Source organism: Crocodylus siamensis, chromosome 12 (genome assembly GCF_052110815.1).
Source record: "Crocodylus siamensis isolate JL-2025a chromosome 12, ASM5211081v1, whole genome shotgun sequence".
In the NCBI taxonomy this organism is placed as follows: domain Eukaryota; kingdom Metazoa; phylum Chordata; order Crocodylia; family Crocodylidae; genus Crocodylus; species Crocodylus siamensis.
Window position 1 is genome coordinate 6,142,691 of NC_143406.1, and position 16,877 is coordinate 6,159,567.

A 16,877-nucleotide genomic window follows, 5' to 3' on the forward strand; every position below is an offset into this window, starting at 1 on the left:
CATATTTTAACTAAATATCTATAGTTGCAGAGATAGGACATCAAAGGCATGCTCAGTCCCCTGTTTTACTGTGGCAGGTTAGGGTGTTCTTGGTGTTCTGGGGCACTGTGCCTGGTACTTATGTGAGAGAGTTTTTCGTGCAGCTCAAAGATTAGGTTAGACAAACGCTTGTAGAGGATGGTTTAGATTGGAGTAATGACCCTGCCTTGAGTAGGCTGTTCGATTAGATGACCTCCTGAGGTCCCTTTCAGCGTTATTTTTCTACGATTCAATTCTTCAAGTGTAAAGGCTTACATTACATTTAGAACACACCGAGAGATCATAGTACAGGTGGAGCAAAGCCATCACTAAACAGAAAAGGAGGATTCCTCCTAGTAGACAGCAACCCGATGACAGCCTGTCATTACAGTGGGTCGGACTTGTATGTTTCAACTTCTTTGCATTACTTCCGTTTAATATTTATAGGATACATTTTATAAACTTTAAGTTTATCGAGTCACTGGAAGGCCTCAGAAGAAGCAAATTTTAAGGAAGGCCTCCAAAAAAGAAAAATAAGAGAGACAATGCCAAGCAGTGTTTAGTATAATCTTTATAGGTGCTATACAAACCTTTGCCTTTCAAGATATATCCACACATTTGTTGCTTCAAATATTGCTCAACTTTAAAACATACTACAAAATTAATTCTACATTATAATATGAACCAATGGCAGAACATGAAAATCTCAAACTTTTCCCTTTCATTATCAAGCAATCTTTAAAATAATCTGCTATACCTGTAGATCAACAGAAGGCAGATCACCCAATAAAGTGGAATCAGTATCCCAATAAATACTGAAGTCAGCAACATCCAACTGCTTTTTTCGCATCAACTTCTCTACCTTAGGTAAAAATAAATAAATACATACATACATAAAAAATGATGCAAACAGAATAATGATATTTAAACATAATTTAATTTATTCAGAAACCACTAATAAATACTCAGTATGTAATATACAGCTGTGTTTGACATTATCCTGATAACTCTAATTATTTCCAACTACAAGAACATTTTATTATAACACAATATTTACAATAAGCTTTTTTATAGTAGCATATCTTAAAATGTAAAGAACATAAAAAAGACATTTTAGCCAACAAGGAATTCTGTTTAAACAAATGTTAACACTGGCCTATACTCACTGGCTCATTAATAGCATTTTGCATTGATACATTTTTGATGCATACTCCAAAAGCAAATGGTTGAGAAGGATTTGTGACACCATCTTCAAATCTTAAATGAACATCCTGAATTTTTAACTGGAGAGAGAAAAAAAAAAAAGTTGCAGGGAGCAAACAGACTGTCTGAAAATGTAATACAACATCTAAATTTGTGTCATCACCTTACTTAGGTCTGGGAAGTCCCAGTTCTTCCAAAGATCTATGATATTTGCTTCTGCAGAATGAAGATGATAACCTTCAAGACAAAGTCAGCTGTGGCCATATCATTTGCATTTAGAGGAAATATTCAGTAACTTGTTAATTAGTACACAGACCAGGGGTGCATAACATCCAGGACAGTCTCAGTGTTCTGCCATAATTCTTTATTAAATCACTTTATTAGACAAAAAAAGGATTTAAAAAGCAAAACAGCAAGCCCCTAGTACAGCAATTTGCTAATCTGTGCATGTACCCACATGTGTGATCCACTTTTCTACTTGCAGAGAGGCTGAGGGATTGTATCAAAACACAGTGGATCCCACCTTCTACTGAAAGCTCTCCGAAAGTGGTCCTCAAAGCTTCAGCGGTACACCCCCAACAGACTACTACAGGGAGGATTGCTATATTTTTAACCCAGGTATTTAATAATGTAGATGTACTTCGAGATTCTATATAGTAAACATCATGTAGCTGAATGCATGCATGTTTAGCTTTAATCATGGCTTTAAAATAGAGAAGCAAAGAAGCCCAAGTTCTAGAATTTTGATTGAGTCTGCAACTAAACAGCAGAGGTTTTTACAAGTGCAAATACTGCTAGATGAAGAATAATAATGTTGTCAGTTGTACAATCTTGCAAGCAGTATCGACTTTCATGCACTAGAAATAACCAGACCTATGTAAGGCTCAAGGTGACCACACTGGTAGCATCTCAAATGTGTGCTTCCATTTTTCTTCTTTACATAGCATTAATGGCATGCTCTCACACAGATTTAAGGACAGAAATTTAATATTTCTAAGCATTTAAAATTGGAAATATTACTAAACTTGAAGGCATGGCAATACTAAACTGAGAAGAACCACACAGCTAGATAACATTTATGCAGCCACGCTATCCATAAATTCCTATAAAAAGAAAGGGAATGAACTGTTACTTCCCCACAGCCAGAAAAAGAGTGAACAAAATGAAGGGAGGTTGGTTCAAATTTAGAGCAGAGAGGATTCTAGCTCCAGAAGAGGTCTTTTTCTTCCATGCATCCACTTCTGTTTTACAGCCTCCAGAAAGCAAACATGAAGCATGTTATATATAAATTGAATATATTTTGTACATTATGAAGAAAGATTCAGAGTCCATGAGACTTACTTCTATATTTTCTACAATCCTTGCAACTACTGATGCAGTAACTGAATACCAGTAAGATTCTCCTTTCTGCTGTCGTTCCTTCTGAAAGAGAGAGGGAAGAATGAAATTTATTGAACAAGTAATCTATTCTACTCAAATATAAGGTCTGGCAAAATGAATAAATTCTAACATGTACGTGACCAGGGACAAACATCTAAGTAGTGATGTGAAAATATCAGCTGGACTCTACAGTATAAAAGTATTGCTATTTTAAGGCTATTGTTTGTTAAACAGGGACTTGCTTGTAGAAGCAGTAACTTAGATCGCAAGATAGAATTCTAAGCGTTAACTTATTTTCACCATTAAGACATTTATTTTGAAGAGCCAAGTTAAGCAAAGCCCATATAGTTTACTATATGGTTACTGATGCACTACACCAGGGGTTGTCAACCGGGGGTACGTGTACTCCTGGGGCTACTCTGAACAGTCCCAGGAGGTATATGGGAGCAGGCAGGGACAGAGTGCTGCCACCCTGCGCTGCTGCCAAACAGGAGCAGGGCCAGGCTGGGGCAAGAGCAGGGCTGCACAGATGCTGTGCTGCCGCCGCTTCGCCACAACCCCACCCCATGTCCAGTTGCTCAACACCACCCTTCCCTGCCCCCCAGGGGTACATTTATTAAAAAGGAGGCCGCCAGAGGTGCACTTATTAAAAAAGGTTGAAAACCCCTGCACTACACAATGGTGTTCAACCTTTTGGTGTGGCAGGATGGATGAGTGGCGTGTGGCCCTCCATTTAATATAATGGATCATCAGGCCCCACACTGCCTCCAACCAGCTTCTGCGTACCCAGATTGGTCTCCATGCGCTGATCACTACAATATCCAGTCCAGGGGGTTCACATGGGTTCAGAAACTTGGCAGCAGCAGAACAGCAACTGTTACCATTGCTCCCCCACCAGCAAATTTTTAGACCCCTGCAGGCTGGGTGAGACAGGTCCATGGGCCAAATCTGGCCCCTGGGTCAGGGCTTGAGCATCCCTGCTGTGGGATGTTTACTTTTAAATTAAAGTTCATTTTATTTTAAATAGAATGGTTGCAGAAGATTTAAACACTGTTATAGTCAACATTGGGTAAATATATAATTTTTAAAAATAAAACATCATTTGGGTATAAATTACAAAAAAAAGTATAAATGGCCAGAAATGGAGGATTTCTGAATGCTCTGACAAAATTAATTTAGTAATTAGTTAATTTTATAAACCTGCATATTAAAACAAAGATATGACAGGTTTTACCTAATACTGTTAGAAAGAGATCAATGTTGTTTTAAATGGCATATTTTAAAGGTATCTATTGGTCATACTATTTGTAAAGTAACAAGGTTAGAAAACTCAAATTATGAATATTATGAATATTAGTGATAGCATGCTAGCCTGGCTACAAAGAAGTGGTTTAGAAAATACTACTGAAAGTTGGCTACCATTTATCTCAATATTTGGGGGCAAAAAAGCAATTTTGTTCATCCACTTAGGCTCTGATCCTCTGAAACATGCCCACATACCCTTTTTCCATATTACAGGCAAGACAGGATTTTAATAGAAATGTAAAAAAAAAATCCAATCATTAAGAGTTAACTTGAACTATTTTATACCAAAATGACTGCCAAAAAAGTTTACTCGACACCTAAAAGTATATTATCAAAGGCCTGTCATAAAAGCATCACTCTTCACTATATATTCTTAGATATTACTGCAAGGAACTCATAACAACAAACATACTATAGTCAAATGCCTATAGATTACTAATACTATATAACACCACAAACAAAATGACAACCTGGCCCATCAAGTAACTTGCAAGTAGTTTCATTCCTAATCACACACATTCCCACCAAACAGAAACAGAAATTAGTTGAACAAGAGATCTAGAAGTCTCTAACTGGGCATATATTGGCATACATCCCACTCTCTTCAGCTGCTGTGAATGAGAAACTGGACAGCAATCAGTTCCTCCAGTAGATTAATCTTATAATTAAGACTCCGATCCAAATACTAGTAGTTAAGGTTTCAAAACACACTCATTGAACAACAGTCAGTATTTCCCAAAGGATGGAAGGAATCAATATTTGAAGGCAAAGGCCCCTGAAGGTGTGCTGGAACATCATACAGGTTACTTTGCAATGGAAATCCCAAAGTATGGATTATTGTGGCAAAGCCTTTGTCTAAAAGAGAGGACAGATTGTTAATATTTTGGCCAGGAAAAGAAGAAAGAGGTGGTATAACCTATCTTGTACAGCTCATAGTAAAAATAAATTCACACCCAAGCTACCAGAGCCATGAGGCATCTCCTGGCAAACCACATAAATCATTAAGCAAGATTCTCTGGGTATTTTCCCTACCCCATCACAAAGTACTCCATCATCAAATCTGGGCTGAACTTAAACCACTATCTTAAAATCAGTTCAAAAGCATTACTCAGGTGGCAGTACAGTGGTACAATTACACTGCTGTGATTTGGAACAGAGAATATCACCAACCTACTAAAAAAAGTGACAATGTTGCATCTCATCAGCAATATAACAATAACTTGGTTTCCTGCATATTTGACCAAGGAGAGACTAAAATTTGTCACAAAATGTAAATATGACCTTTCTAACACTACCAGATCCTTTAGTTTTAAGATGAATCCTACGTGACTCACTTTCCATTTTTCTTCAAGTGAGAGAAGAAGAGCTTTCTTGCGTTCCCTTTCTAGCAATTTCTCCCTTTCTTCATCAAAATCTTCTTGCTTTTCTGGTGCACCAATTAGGTGGAGTTTCGATATAGATATCACCCATGGATCCACGTGTGGGCGATAAAAAGGGATCTGCAGTGTTATTTTGCCAATGAAACCTAGAATTGCCAAGATGAAATGCTGTTAGAGTCCCACACAAGCACATTATGCTCTACATAAAGAAAAATGACGTAATGGCACGTTGAAAGAAGTAATTACCAGAAACTTAGATTACATCATTCGTTCAAGCTTCTAGTACTTAAATGCAAACTTTTCTTTCACGGCCAACTTAAACCTATAACTTATTACCAAGGGATATCTAGAAATGCTACCATATGCAGTGCTTCATATTTAACTGGGAAACTAGCAAAAAAGAACAGAATAATTCCAACTGGTAACATTTGTCTATTGTACACATACATACCTGCCTTTACCTCAAATGGTAACTCTAGCTCCTTCAAGGCATCTTTCTTTAACGGTAAGTTTTCCAGTTCAACAGCACCTACAGGAGGATGAAAAACCAATGTCTGCTGAAGAAGACTACATTAAAGAATGCTGAGCTGAGAATGAAGAACATAAGAGCAATCATACTTCCTCTTCTCTTTAAAATTGATAAAAATAAATGAAGGGGATAAAATTTTATTTCAGGAGCAAAGCAAGTATTTGTAAGAAGCTGAAGTCAGAGTTCTCCAATTAACAGTTAACCATGTAAAAAGAACATTTTTTTTTCTTCTTTCCATAAAATAAAACATTCTCTCTCTGGAAATTATGAAGCATTTTAAGCAAGGATGTAATTTTTCCAGAGTGAGGCTAGGAAGAAAACTTTGATATTTGTAGCGTAGAAAAAATATTGTTGTTCTAAATTATCCCGATAAAAGATCAAGAGGCACAGTAAACAAATGAATAACTATTGATTTAGTTGTTTGTAAAGATGCCCAGATTTATGAGGAGCATGATATAAATTAAAAGGGACTCAATAGAACAGGAGAATTTATTAACGCACAGTGAATAGTAATAGTTTAAATGGCAACACCCTCCTCCATAGTTCTATAGGAGGCTATCATTTAACATTTTATGAAAAGTGCAATAGTGCATATACATATCAATTCATATTTTTAATGCATACCTTTGCATGCTCTCTCTCTTGGAGGGAGATTACAATTAAAGCTTTTCTCCATCCTAGCACAGAATTATCATTCTAAGAAATCTTGCTTCTCTTTAAGTACCTATATTTAATCTGGTCTCACACATACAAGAACACTGGGTTCTATCAAAGTGATGTTTCTGACCCAAAAAAAGAAGAATCTCTCAATCCTAACAATGCAATCTACACAAAAACAGAATGAAATGGAGGAAGCAAAGAACAGGGCAAGAACAGAGGAAAGGGAAAGAATTAAAGATGCAGCAGAAGATAGAAGAGGAAAAAGGAGGAAAAATATTAGCACAGGAAAGATTCACTGTGGAAGAAGATGTGTATGGCCCTAATCCTTACAATTGTTAAGTAAGTTCATTTTGGTTTCAATGGACTTTTGCCTGAACAGCCAAATACTAGATTGGGCACCTGATAAGAAACCTGGGAACATAATAAACAATGTGAAGCCAACCACACAACTTTCATTGATGAAGTGCTGAAGAATTTGACCTTTGATTTTGTGGCGTGTGGGAGTAGAAACAGAGAAAGATCTCTCCCCAGCACATGAAAATGGAAATATTTCAGGGAACTCGGTAAAAAACCCAGCAATCTATTTCATGAAATTTACAGTTTTCAGTCTCTGGTGGGTAATAAACCCTTGATAAATCAAGTACGTTGAAGACTTTGCATAACTATATTTTTATTGCTTCAGCAATAGTTATAGTTATTGCTTCAGCAATAGTGCAAGTTATTTGGCCATAACACCCAAGGCTCCACTCGGGATGAGGACTACACTGTGCTATGCACAGTACAAACACACAAAAGGACACTGTAAGCTGTTCAGGCAAGGACAATTTCTTTTATACTTGATTTGTCCTTACCCACTTGTCCTATCCCGAAAGATACAAAGTGTACGTACCGCTCAAGACTGAGCCAGGCAAGACACAGAAAAAACCTACTTACGCTAACCTTTATTAATATTCTATCCGGAATTAGTTCTTTAGGTAATCAGAGCCAAAACTGGTTTCCTCAAGTGGAAATAAGCTCCTTCCATAACACATAAAGACCATGAGTTAATTCAATAACTAAGGGTGTGCCTGTGCTGAAGTTTCCAATACAATATAGATACCCCTGGCAAGCTTGATTTCAAGAAGCAGTCTAGAATTTAGCATAGACTCTTGTACCTTCTCAAAAGGATAAATTAACTTGCACTGAACCTGTGCTGCTGCAACTAGGCTGCTTCCAGTATTTGAGCCGGTTCAGTCATCTCTACATATACTCTCAAGGCGTTTACCTCTCATAAATTACCGCCCCACCCCTCCACAAGTGAGTCAGTGAAAATTAAAGAACCCATTCTCACCTGTTGCATATATTTCTAAAAAGAGAGAAAGGAAATTATACCCATGTGCTTTCATTGCAATTATACACTTACGTCAGTAAGAACTATGGGCAATTAAGATGCTCTTTATGTTCTACCCAAGCTCCTCTAGTAATCTCTTCCCTTATTCAATCTATGTCTTCTTTAAAAACTACTTCCATATGCTTGAAACAGTTCTCCAATCATTTGCCAAGCATCACTCCTCACCAACAAAGTTCTTCTGAAACCTCTAGCTGGATTTCAGAGTGATCTCTCTAGCTGGAGTACATGCCATTGTCTATTGTACTCATTTCCAAATAAGTTCATAAATAACTGATCTGCAATGAAGATTTATCAATCAATATCAATCTGTTACATACTAAGAAACACACTAAGCATCTTGGAAATGCACTGCTTTCAAGAATCGCTTACCATTGCTATTTAATATTTAAAGGAACAACTTCATGAAAAAACAGTACTTCATCAGAAAATGTCGTACCTACTACTGTTTCAAGCAACTCCCATGAATACTATAATAAACATTAAAAACAGTATTTTTCCTTCTATTGTTTTCAATGTTTTAACCTTGTGCAATTGAGAGTTCAATATACTTAGTCGGTGTCACTATTTGTCCATGGTGCATACCTTCATAAGGCTTTACAAGAGATTCCTTACTAGGAATAGGAGCAAAAAAGTAGAAATTGAACAGAGAAAGCAGGAGAAAAGGAACGACTACAGGATGGGCTATGGCCACCCCAAAATTCACCTCTGCCCCAGCCCCATTCCCTCCCTCAATGTGAAGGCCTCAATCTGCATCCCCCACACCACTTCCCCCCTTACCAGCTGGACACTGCTCTCCAAGTTTCTGGCAGCAGATCGGCTCTTAGCTTGGTATTGGCTGATATGGCTGATCAGCCATTGGTGTCAGCCAAAAAAATCCCTATCAGTGCACCTCTACAAAATGTACCGTAGTGCAAAATAAAACACAAGGCTAATAAAACCTACCTTTTAGAAGAGCTACTGAGAGCTGGTCTGTGTTCAGGTTATTGACATATTTGCCCAAATAAGTGTTAAGGACCCAGGCAACCAGTCCTTCCAACATGACTATGCCCTTGGAAAGCGTAGCTTAATACTCTGTTGTCATTCTGTATTTCTCTTTTCCATAGTTACTGCTTGTATTCTGTCTGAAAGAAAAATGGATGCGTCAGGAACATACAATACCATTTCTTAACACAGAGAAATTGTGACAATTCCATACGTTGTTCTTTAGTCCAGTCACTGAAAAATTAATATGAAGCATAATGCCTTCCTAGCATACATGCTTTAAAAAAACAAACAAACAACAAAACCCTAATACTGCTCTGCGTATCTATTTCAATTCTCCTTTTAGTCCCAGATCACAGTATATGCATTGAAGGTCCCCTGTGCATTGGTTTTATGAACTCCCATAATACCACCTCACCTAATATAATTTTCATCGCAAGAGACTGCACTAACCAAAGTTTTCAAACTCTTCCTCAGTGATGTTTATATAATGCTCTGAATATAAGAAAGCACTAAGCATTCATTCTCGTCCTCCTAAACAGTAGTAAGAGGAAAAAAGAACAAACATGGAAATTCATCTTTTCATGCTTCACATTCTTTCACAAATTTATTCTGAAGCACTAACTGACAGTGTACCACAATGCTCTCTCTGTCTTCAAGGATGGACAAGACTAATTACACAGGGTAAGCTGAATTAAGGTAAACCTGCTATCCCCCTTCAGCCTCTTCAAACACCCCAGGAAGCCTACCCACAGCTACTCTGCAAGTTTTAAACTTATCACTTTTGGAAAATATGCAGCAGAAAATGACCTTCTGTATGGCACTGTCCTCCCCACAACCTGTATGTCTACTTCATAGCATCTCTGTTAAAGTTGTCCGAGTGCACATTCACATATTACGCAAAAGCTCTGTTATCCAGCATCCCCCTTGGAATGAGAGATGCCAATTATTCAAATATGCCGGTTAATCAAATTAACGGTGTCAGTGTGCCAGCGCACTATGTGTCCGTATCAGTGTGCCAGGGGACAGGAAGTGGGGCCCCAGGCAGGCTGCTTTGCCCTGGGCCGTGGTTCACAAGAAAGAACCACAGCAAGTGGGACTCAGCTCCTGGCGGCAAAACCAGAAGTAGGACTTCGGTTTCGCTTTTGCCTCATTCCTCAGAAGACTGACAGATGCTGGCTAGTGGAGCTTTCCAGTGGGTAAAGTGCCAGAAAACATGGCTTTTGCTGTATTTGTATTTGTTCATGTTAATGCTGATTTAGCCAATGTTGGTTGTTGTCCCTTCTCCACTCTTGTAACTCCCCACTGAACAACATTCCCAAAGCAACAGCCAAGAAGTGTCCGTCACAGCACTGCTCTGTGGAAAGACTGAAATGCGAAAGAAGTTGTTTGGATCTCAGAAAATATACAGATCAGGCTCTTGGAAAGAGACAGAATCAAACCTCTATACTTTGATATGAAAAGTAAACTCCCTAAAAGAAAAAATGCACTTGATATTTCACTTGAGTGAAAATACTTGCTCTTGTAGGAGACAATTTAGCCCAAGGACAAGAAATACTGGGAGTTTCGTCTTCTCTTTTGCTTCACCCTGGCACAGAATACCTCTGTAAAAAGTGGGAGTTTTCTTTTGGGGTCAGCCATATTTGTCTTGGACTATGTGACAGACAGAGCCTTTTGGTGCAAGTTGGTATCTTTTATTAGACCGACTTGGAGGTGGGTTGATGTTTCTAGCTAGAAACATCAACCCACCTCCAAGTCGGTCTAATAAAAGATACCAACTCGCACCAAAAGGCTCCGTCTGTAAAGCAGGTGCTTTTCTCTGTGCTTCTTCTAGGAGCTTAGTATTATATATAGTCTACCTATGAAAATTCAGGGCATCTTAGTTGATACACTACAGACTTTTTATGAGTCTGGTCATAATTTTATGTTGTATTTCAGTGGGAGGCAACCTTTTTGACATGTGACAAGGGCGTGTCACAAACAAGCCCTGTACTCTCCCTGAATGCCACTCTGATCTTTTTCCCCCAGCCATTCTGTTGCTCTGCTTTCTGCTTCCAGGCCTGTGCTGCCTGCCCCGTCTGCTGCTCTTTTTTAGGCTTCCTCCCTTAGCCGCCACACACCAGCTCATGCTATTTGTACTATGCACACCTCAGACTAGCTACTCCTATTGTATTTATTCATTTGTCTTAAGTTCTGTAAACACATAACCACACTTATAAAGAAAAAGCTGCCTCACAGGCGTGCTGAGCTGCCAGTACACATTGCTGGAAACCGGTACTGCCAGCTTCCAGGCCACAGTCCTTAATTCCATTTCTGTGCAGCCCTCTTCTAAAACACTGGCAAACCCAGCTACTTTGTTTTAAGTTTTGTTATTAATCGCTCCTCGTTATTTTATTTTATATATAAGTAGAGGTGCACCAATGCATTAGTCCATATGGTATCAAAATCCATAAAAGGAAAAATAACATCACTAGCAATCGGCTTTTTATTTTGACTGATGTGACCGATAACACTGCTGATAAATGCTGCATGCACGCACGCAGCTGCAGCATGCACGTGGCCAGGAGTGCAGGCCGGCAGCTTGGAGAGCAGTGTCCGGCTGGTAAACTTGGTGGGGGGATAGCAGGAAGGGGCACAGGGAAGGCAGACTAAGGCCCCCGCAGTGAGGGATGTAGTGGGGCTGGGGCAGATACTGCACAGCCAGGGTGGAGCAGGGTGGGGGCGTGGGACAGCCACAGCTCGTCCAGTGGGTGTGGAGGAGCAGAGCAGGGGGGTGGGCAACTCCCACTGCTGCATGCACCACTAGGGGCGACAAGGGGGACATGTGCCCCCTTTATGTGTGCGTGAAGGAAGGGTGGGCCCACTGCAGGTCGGGCTCTCCCCAGCAACTGCGCTCAGGCTAGACGGGGTGGGGCGAGCAGTGGTGGCACTGGGAGGGGGAGCCATGGGAAGGATATGGTAAATCTTGGGGCAGCTACAGCCTCCCCCACCATAGTCCCTCCTTCCCACCGCCGCTGCCCACCCCACCCCAACTACAGTGCTGGTCCAGCCCCCCCAGGTCAAGAAGAGGCCGATGCAGCCTCTAACCCCGAGCATGCAGCAGCAGCCCATCCTCACCTCCTGCATAGATCCGCTCATGTGGGGCTTTTGGCCCTCTGATACGTCCTCCACAGGAGGTCTATATTGAGCAGATTCTTTTTGGCGTTGGGTGGTGGAACGGGAGCTTGCTCCATCCACTCCATGCATTGACCTGGTATTGCAGTGCTTCCAGGACCGGTGCAAAAAACCCCCTCCTGCATAGATCCAGGGGGCACATGCACCCTGGGTGAGGCATGGGGGGCATGCAGTGGCAGGAGCTGCGCCCCCCAAACAAGTCCCACCCCACCCTGCCCCAGCTGTGCGGCGCCTGCACCTGCCCAACACGCTCCTTCACCACGGGGGCCCCATGCACCCCTCCCTCCCGCAGACCTACCGGCCAGCTGCTGCTCTCCTCGCTGCCGGCCGCGGATCGGCGACCGATTCAGTACCAGCCGATACGGCCGGTCAGTGACCGGCCAGCAGCATCAGCCCCCAAAAATCTTTATCGCCGCACCCCCAACTTTAACACGGCAGCACTTCAGAGGCACGTATGTTAACAAGGTCACATTTGGGAAGTTTCGCTTCCAGGCATTTCCAAAGATTTCTCCCGCTTCAAGCCCCGTTTGTAAAGTCCTGACCCAGTGCCCCTCCCCAGCGTGTGCGGCAGGCGGGTGGGGGGTGCGTGCGGGCCACGAGAGGCCCCAACCGCCGGCGAAAGAAACGCCACTTTCCCACGTTTTCCTTCTTGAAGGCACAACCCGCGCTTACAAAGTCCGTGGCTCCATTTTTAAAGGGACCCTTCCCTGCCTTCTCGCGCCCCGCTCCCGGACTGCCACCCAGTCAGGCCAGGGCAAAAGGACGACCCCTCCTGCTCCATTTGGACAGGGGCGGGCGGGCCTTCGGGGGGCTCGGAGTCCGGCCTGCCCTGGACAGGCCTCCCAGGGGCCCACCTCCCTGATCGCGCGGAGGTCGCACCCCCCTCTGCACCGCCGGATCGCGACGCCCCGGGCGGGGGGGGCGGGGCGGTTGCTGCGGCCGCCGGTACCTGCGCTCGCGCCGCCGCCGCCGCCGCCGCCTCAATGGCGCTCGGGGCAGCAAGGCCGCGCCCAGCCCGCGCCAATCGAGCACCGGCTGATGAATGGGGAGCGCCGAGACATCGATGGCGACGCCTGCAGGCTGTGCGTTTCCCAGCAGGCGCTGGGGGGCCCATCAGTCACCCGCGGGCACGCCCGGGGTCGCCGGTGCCCCAGGCCGAGGGAGGCTGCCTTGGCAGGACACGCAGCAACCTGCTTCGATGCCCCTCTGTTTTGGGGGGAGTCAAAGCAACCAGCCTGGGGAGCAAACAGGGTCCCCACGCGGCTGGTCAGGCGTGTTTTGATGGGCTGGAGGCAGCGGGGTTCAGCCCTCCCAGGCCACCTGCTTCGCCCCATTGCGTGCGCCTTATTTGATAGCGCCTGTGAGCCCAGGGACACCGCAAGACCTGCTTGAGCCGTCGTGTGTGTTTTGTCAAGAAAAGGTAAAAGCCACTGATACCTGATCAGGGTTGAAGAGGGCCCAGGCAAGACACTTACTCGAGTCCCTCTTTGGGTTTTGCCTTTTCCCAACGACACCCAAGTTATACCTGAGCCGGGTTGAAAGGGGCCGAGTAAGAGACCCGCTTGAGTCCCTCCTTCAGTGTCATCAGGAGAAAGCAAAACCCATTTATACCAGGGTTGAAGATGTGCTCGTGTTTTCATGCTAAAATGATGTTTCTCTTCTTGCTCATCCCCCAAGTATATATACTGGGGGCATGATTCAATGCCCACTTATGACAAAGGTAAACAAGGTTCTTTGGGTAAATCGGGTATCGTTTATTAAACCAACTCAAATAGTTGGGAAAAATCTTCTTAGCAAGTTTTCATGTGTGAATACCCTTTGTCAGGCTGAGGGAGCATCTGCAGTTGGTGTGTGGTGTTCTTTCTGGATGGCATGAATAGTAAAGACACTTATAGTAAAGTGAAGGCACTTAGGATAAAGGCTTTCATTGATTTTTCAGCAAGATACTCATAGGCAAGTTCAGCTGGTAGTCAAATGCTTATATGGAATAAACCCAATTGTTGAGCACTTTGCAGAAGCGAGCCTTATGAGAGTATCCGCTGCACCACTGGTGGGCCAGGAAAGTTACAATTTTAGGTAAATCAGTCAATCGCTAACATCAATCTTCAACAAGGGACTAGACAGTCACCTTGCTGGGGTCACCTAACCCCCAGTTGTCTTTCCTGCTTGTTGCAGGGCATGAACCCAATCTCCCAAGGTCCCTTCCGGCCTTACAGTCTATGAATCTATGAGTCAGATGGGTACAAGGATGCACCCAAACTAGCTTGCAAGATCACAGCTTTACTCAACTAAAGCCAATCCCCTTGAATTGCACATAGAACTACACTGAATGAGCAGCTCAATTAAGAAAACGCTAGAGACTGATCATGACCAAACTCCCTTTAATCACATTACAATAACAAGTAAAAACCAAACGGTAATGGTTTTGGATACAAAAAGTATGCAAACAGGATTAAACAACGTCCCTCTAAAGTAACAAACAAACATAAAACTCCAAAGAAAATGTCAAAACATTTTGTTCAATGCAAAGGACAAGAGAGTTCAAGTCACAGGTAATTATAAAAATAAACATTTAGACCTTTTAGAAAAATTATACAAACATATATTTAAAAAACTGCTTTGACATCAGTACTTAGATACAAAATCTAGATTTTCCTTCAGCCCCAGAATACAAATGGCACAGTAGATTAACTGGCATGCCAAGATTTCTCCTTCTTACTCCCCTCCTGTTCCCCCCTCCCTCCCCCCCAAATCACATTTAAAAATCTTTGAGCTATGTTTTCATCATGGTCTCCTGAGAAATGATGAGCAACAGATAAAAGACATTCAACACATTAAAGGAGGCATTTTGCACCATATACAATCAGATCTTTGGCTTGTGTGTATTTTGCAGTTTTGAACAAATTTCAGTGTTTCCATTTCTTAGAGTCTATTCTGAGCATAGTCTTAGATGTAAGTGTAAAATGCAGTTCAATACTTCACCTCTCAGCACCTCCGCAGCCACATGGATAACCCTGAAAGTTCTGGTGAACATGTAAACTTACATTTGTAATATCTGCATGTTTACAGCCAGGATAAGACGAATACTACTTCAAGGCTTCCTTCTTCAATCTAAGGCCTCAGAAAAATATTTGGCATTCAGTTACACGTAAGCAATTCCAATTGGTTTGAACATGTCTGAGGAAGGCAGAACTGGCACTGCTGTCTGACATTCACGCTGAGGCACTCAGGCACTCTACGACAGGTTTCTATCCAATACAGACAACAGAGTTGCTGGTTTAACATGACAATAGCAACTGCAATCCCAGGCACAAAACTTGAAAAAGCACAGACTTCTGCCACCGGGTTTAAAAGGACATTCTCCATAATGGGTCTTCCAGGAATATAACCTTTTTTGTAGACCGACCACTAAGAGACCTTATTCTGTGGTTCAAGTCAATTCGGCCCTTCACAGTATATTCTTATTCAATTGCTGGTTGAGAATCCTTTCCCTGAGGGCCTCCAAAATGAGCCATTTGTGCTATTAAGTTGCCTAGATCACTACTACTACTACTATTTGGAAAGTAGAAAAAAGTATCTGTCAAATACATTTTCCTTATTCCTTGAGGTCAGTTTCAACCAGAAGGCTGCATTAAACTGGCCACAGCACAAAGGTGGCAACCCTTGGAAATGATAATTAAATGAACAATTACCTGCTTCAGAGTAATGAGTTCTACTTTATGTTTTTTTTTTGTAAAATAACAGAATATAAACTTTGTACAACTGATGTAATAAGTGCATTTCTTTTTATTGTCGAAGTAAACTAAATACTTGTAGTCTTATATAAAAGCTCGTATAAAAAAATTGCCTGGCAATCCACAGAAGTCTGAGACTAAAGACATGTCATGATGCTGCAAGACAGAGAAAACCCAACCACAACTAAAAAATATAGAGGACTAAAAGAAAGATCTGAAGTGCATGTCCTTCCAAAAACTACATATTTTAGTGTGTGGGTGGGATAAGAAATGATGTAATTGAGTACAATGATTGTAAAATTAAAAACATACGACTAAGTCAGTAACACTCGATAGCTGGTCACCAACTTGTTTCTCATGAAATGCTGAGGGGATGTCTGAATCAAATTATACTTCTGTAAACAGTATTAATTAGCCCCATCACACAGAGTCTCAGCAGAAAAGTCAATTACATGAAGACAGAATCTACTTTCTTTCAACCCTAGCAAAGGCTAAGGGTGAAGACTTCTGGCAAAGGATGACAGGAAAAAAGCTTGCACAAAAGTTTAAAAAAAATAAACACTGACTTTTGTAAAAAATTCTTCTTCAGTACTTGAATCTGTCATAGATCAGAGGTTACAGCATTTTTCAAACTCTTACCCCATCTATACATGAGATTTTAAATCTCTTTAAAAATGCTACATTTCACATAACGTTGATTTTACCAGATTAAAAGCTGCATATAGAGTTTATCAGTCACCATCCTTTTTAACCACTTTTCATCCCCACATCTTGAATACCCAAGGGAAATTGTTTTTCTTCTGGAAACATTAAGTCTTGAAGTAAATTATCCTCAGCTTCCACTGAGAGTTGAATTTCAGTCTCTCTTTTCAAAGGGTTCTCTTCTTTTGAAAGGGGAATTGTTTCCCCTGTTGGAGTACAGTTGGAAATGTTTTCATGATCCATGGTGTTTGAACTCATCTGATCCAAGAACTGTGAACTGTGGTCCGAATTACACACTTTAACAATACAAGTGACATTCACCTGGGTCCCTCCATTACCAGAGTGTTCTATCAAACAAAAAGGAAACAAAAAAGTGGACAATGAAACCTACAGTAGGATGACTTGATTCTTTAACAAGTTCA

The 16,877-nt window shown here is 41.7% G+C and overlaps 2 protein-coding genes, 1 long non-coding RNA gene and 1 pseudogene across 11 annotated transcripts in view; 2 read left to right on the top strand and 2 right to left on the bottom strand.

Moving 5' to 3' along the window:
- Nucleotides 1-13,027, bottom strand: part of VPS13D (vacuolar protein sorting 13 homolog D) — a 183,236-nt gene extending 170,209 nt beyond the window's left edge. For 6 of the 8 annotated variants that reach the window (XM_090024788.1, XM_090024786.1, XM_090024784.1 and 3 more), the window contains exons 1-7: nt 12,969-13,027; nt 8,807-8,985; nt 5,737-5,814; nt 5,241-5,431; nt 2,563-2,643; nt 1,185-1,301; nt 776-880 (exon numbers count right to left, since the gene is read on the bottom strand). In XM_090024788.1, the coding sequence (XP_089880914.1) occupies nt 776-880; nt 1,185-1,301; nt 2,563-2,643; nt 5,241-5,431; nt 5,737-5,814; nt 8,807-8,903 (669 nt within the window). In that variant the 5' untranslated portion in view covers nt 8,904-8,985; nt 12,969-13,027. Of the gene's footprint in view, nt 1-775; nt 881-1,184; nt 1,302-2,562; nt 2,644-5,240; nt 5,432-5,736; nt 5,815-8,806; nt 8,986-12,317; nt 12,895-12,968 lie in introns of those variants that run through there. The other 2 variants (XM_090024785.1, XM_090024782.1) reach the window with 2 other exon arrangements.
- On the top strand, nt 11,962-12,132 carry LOC149854525 (U2 spliceosomal RNA; annotated as a pseudogene).
- A 105-nt stretch (nt 13,028-13,132) lies between the features above and the next one.
- The window catches only part of LOC149854526 (uncharacterized), a 51,496-nt gene continuing 47,751 nt past the window's right edge, over nt 13,133-16,877 (top strand). For both annotated transcript variants that reach the window (XR_016438683.1, XR_016438682.1), the window contains exon 1: nt 13,133-13,439. This is a non-coding gene — a long non-coding RNA (uncharacterized LOC149854526). The remainder of the gene's footprint in view (nt 13,440-16,877) is intronic.
- The window catches only part of TNFRSF1B (TNF receptor superfamily member 1B), a 28,758-nt gene continuing 26,264 nt past the window's right edge, over nt 14,384-16,877 (bottom strand). Inside the window, exon 10 of the mRNA XM_090023855.1 lies at nt 14,384-16,802. Within this exon, the coding sequence (XP_089879981.1) occupies nt 16,501-16,802 (302 nt within the window). The 3' untranslated portion in view covers nt 14,384-16,500. The remainder of the gene's footprint in view (nt 16,803-16,877) is intronic.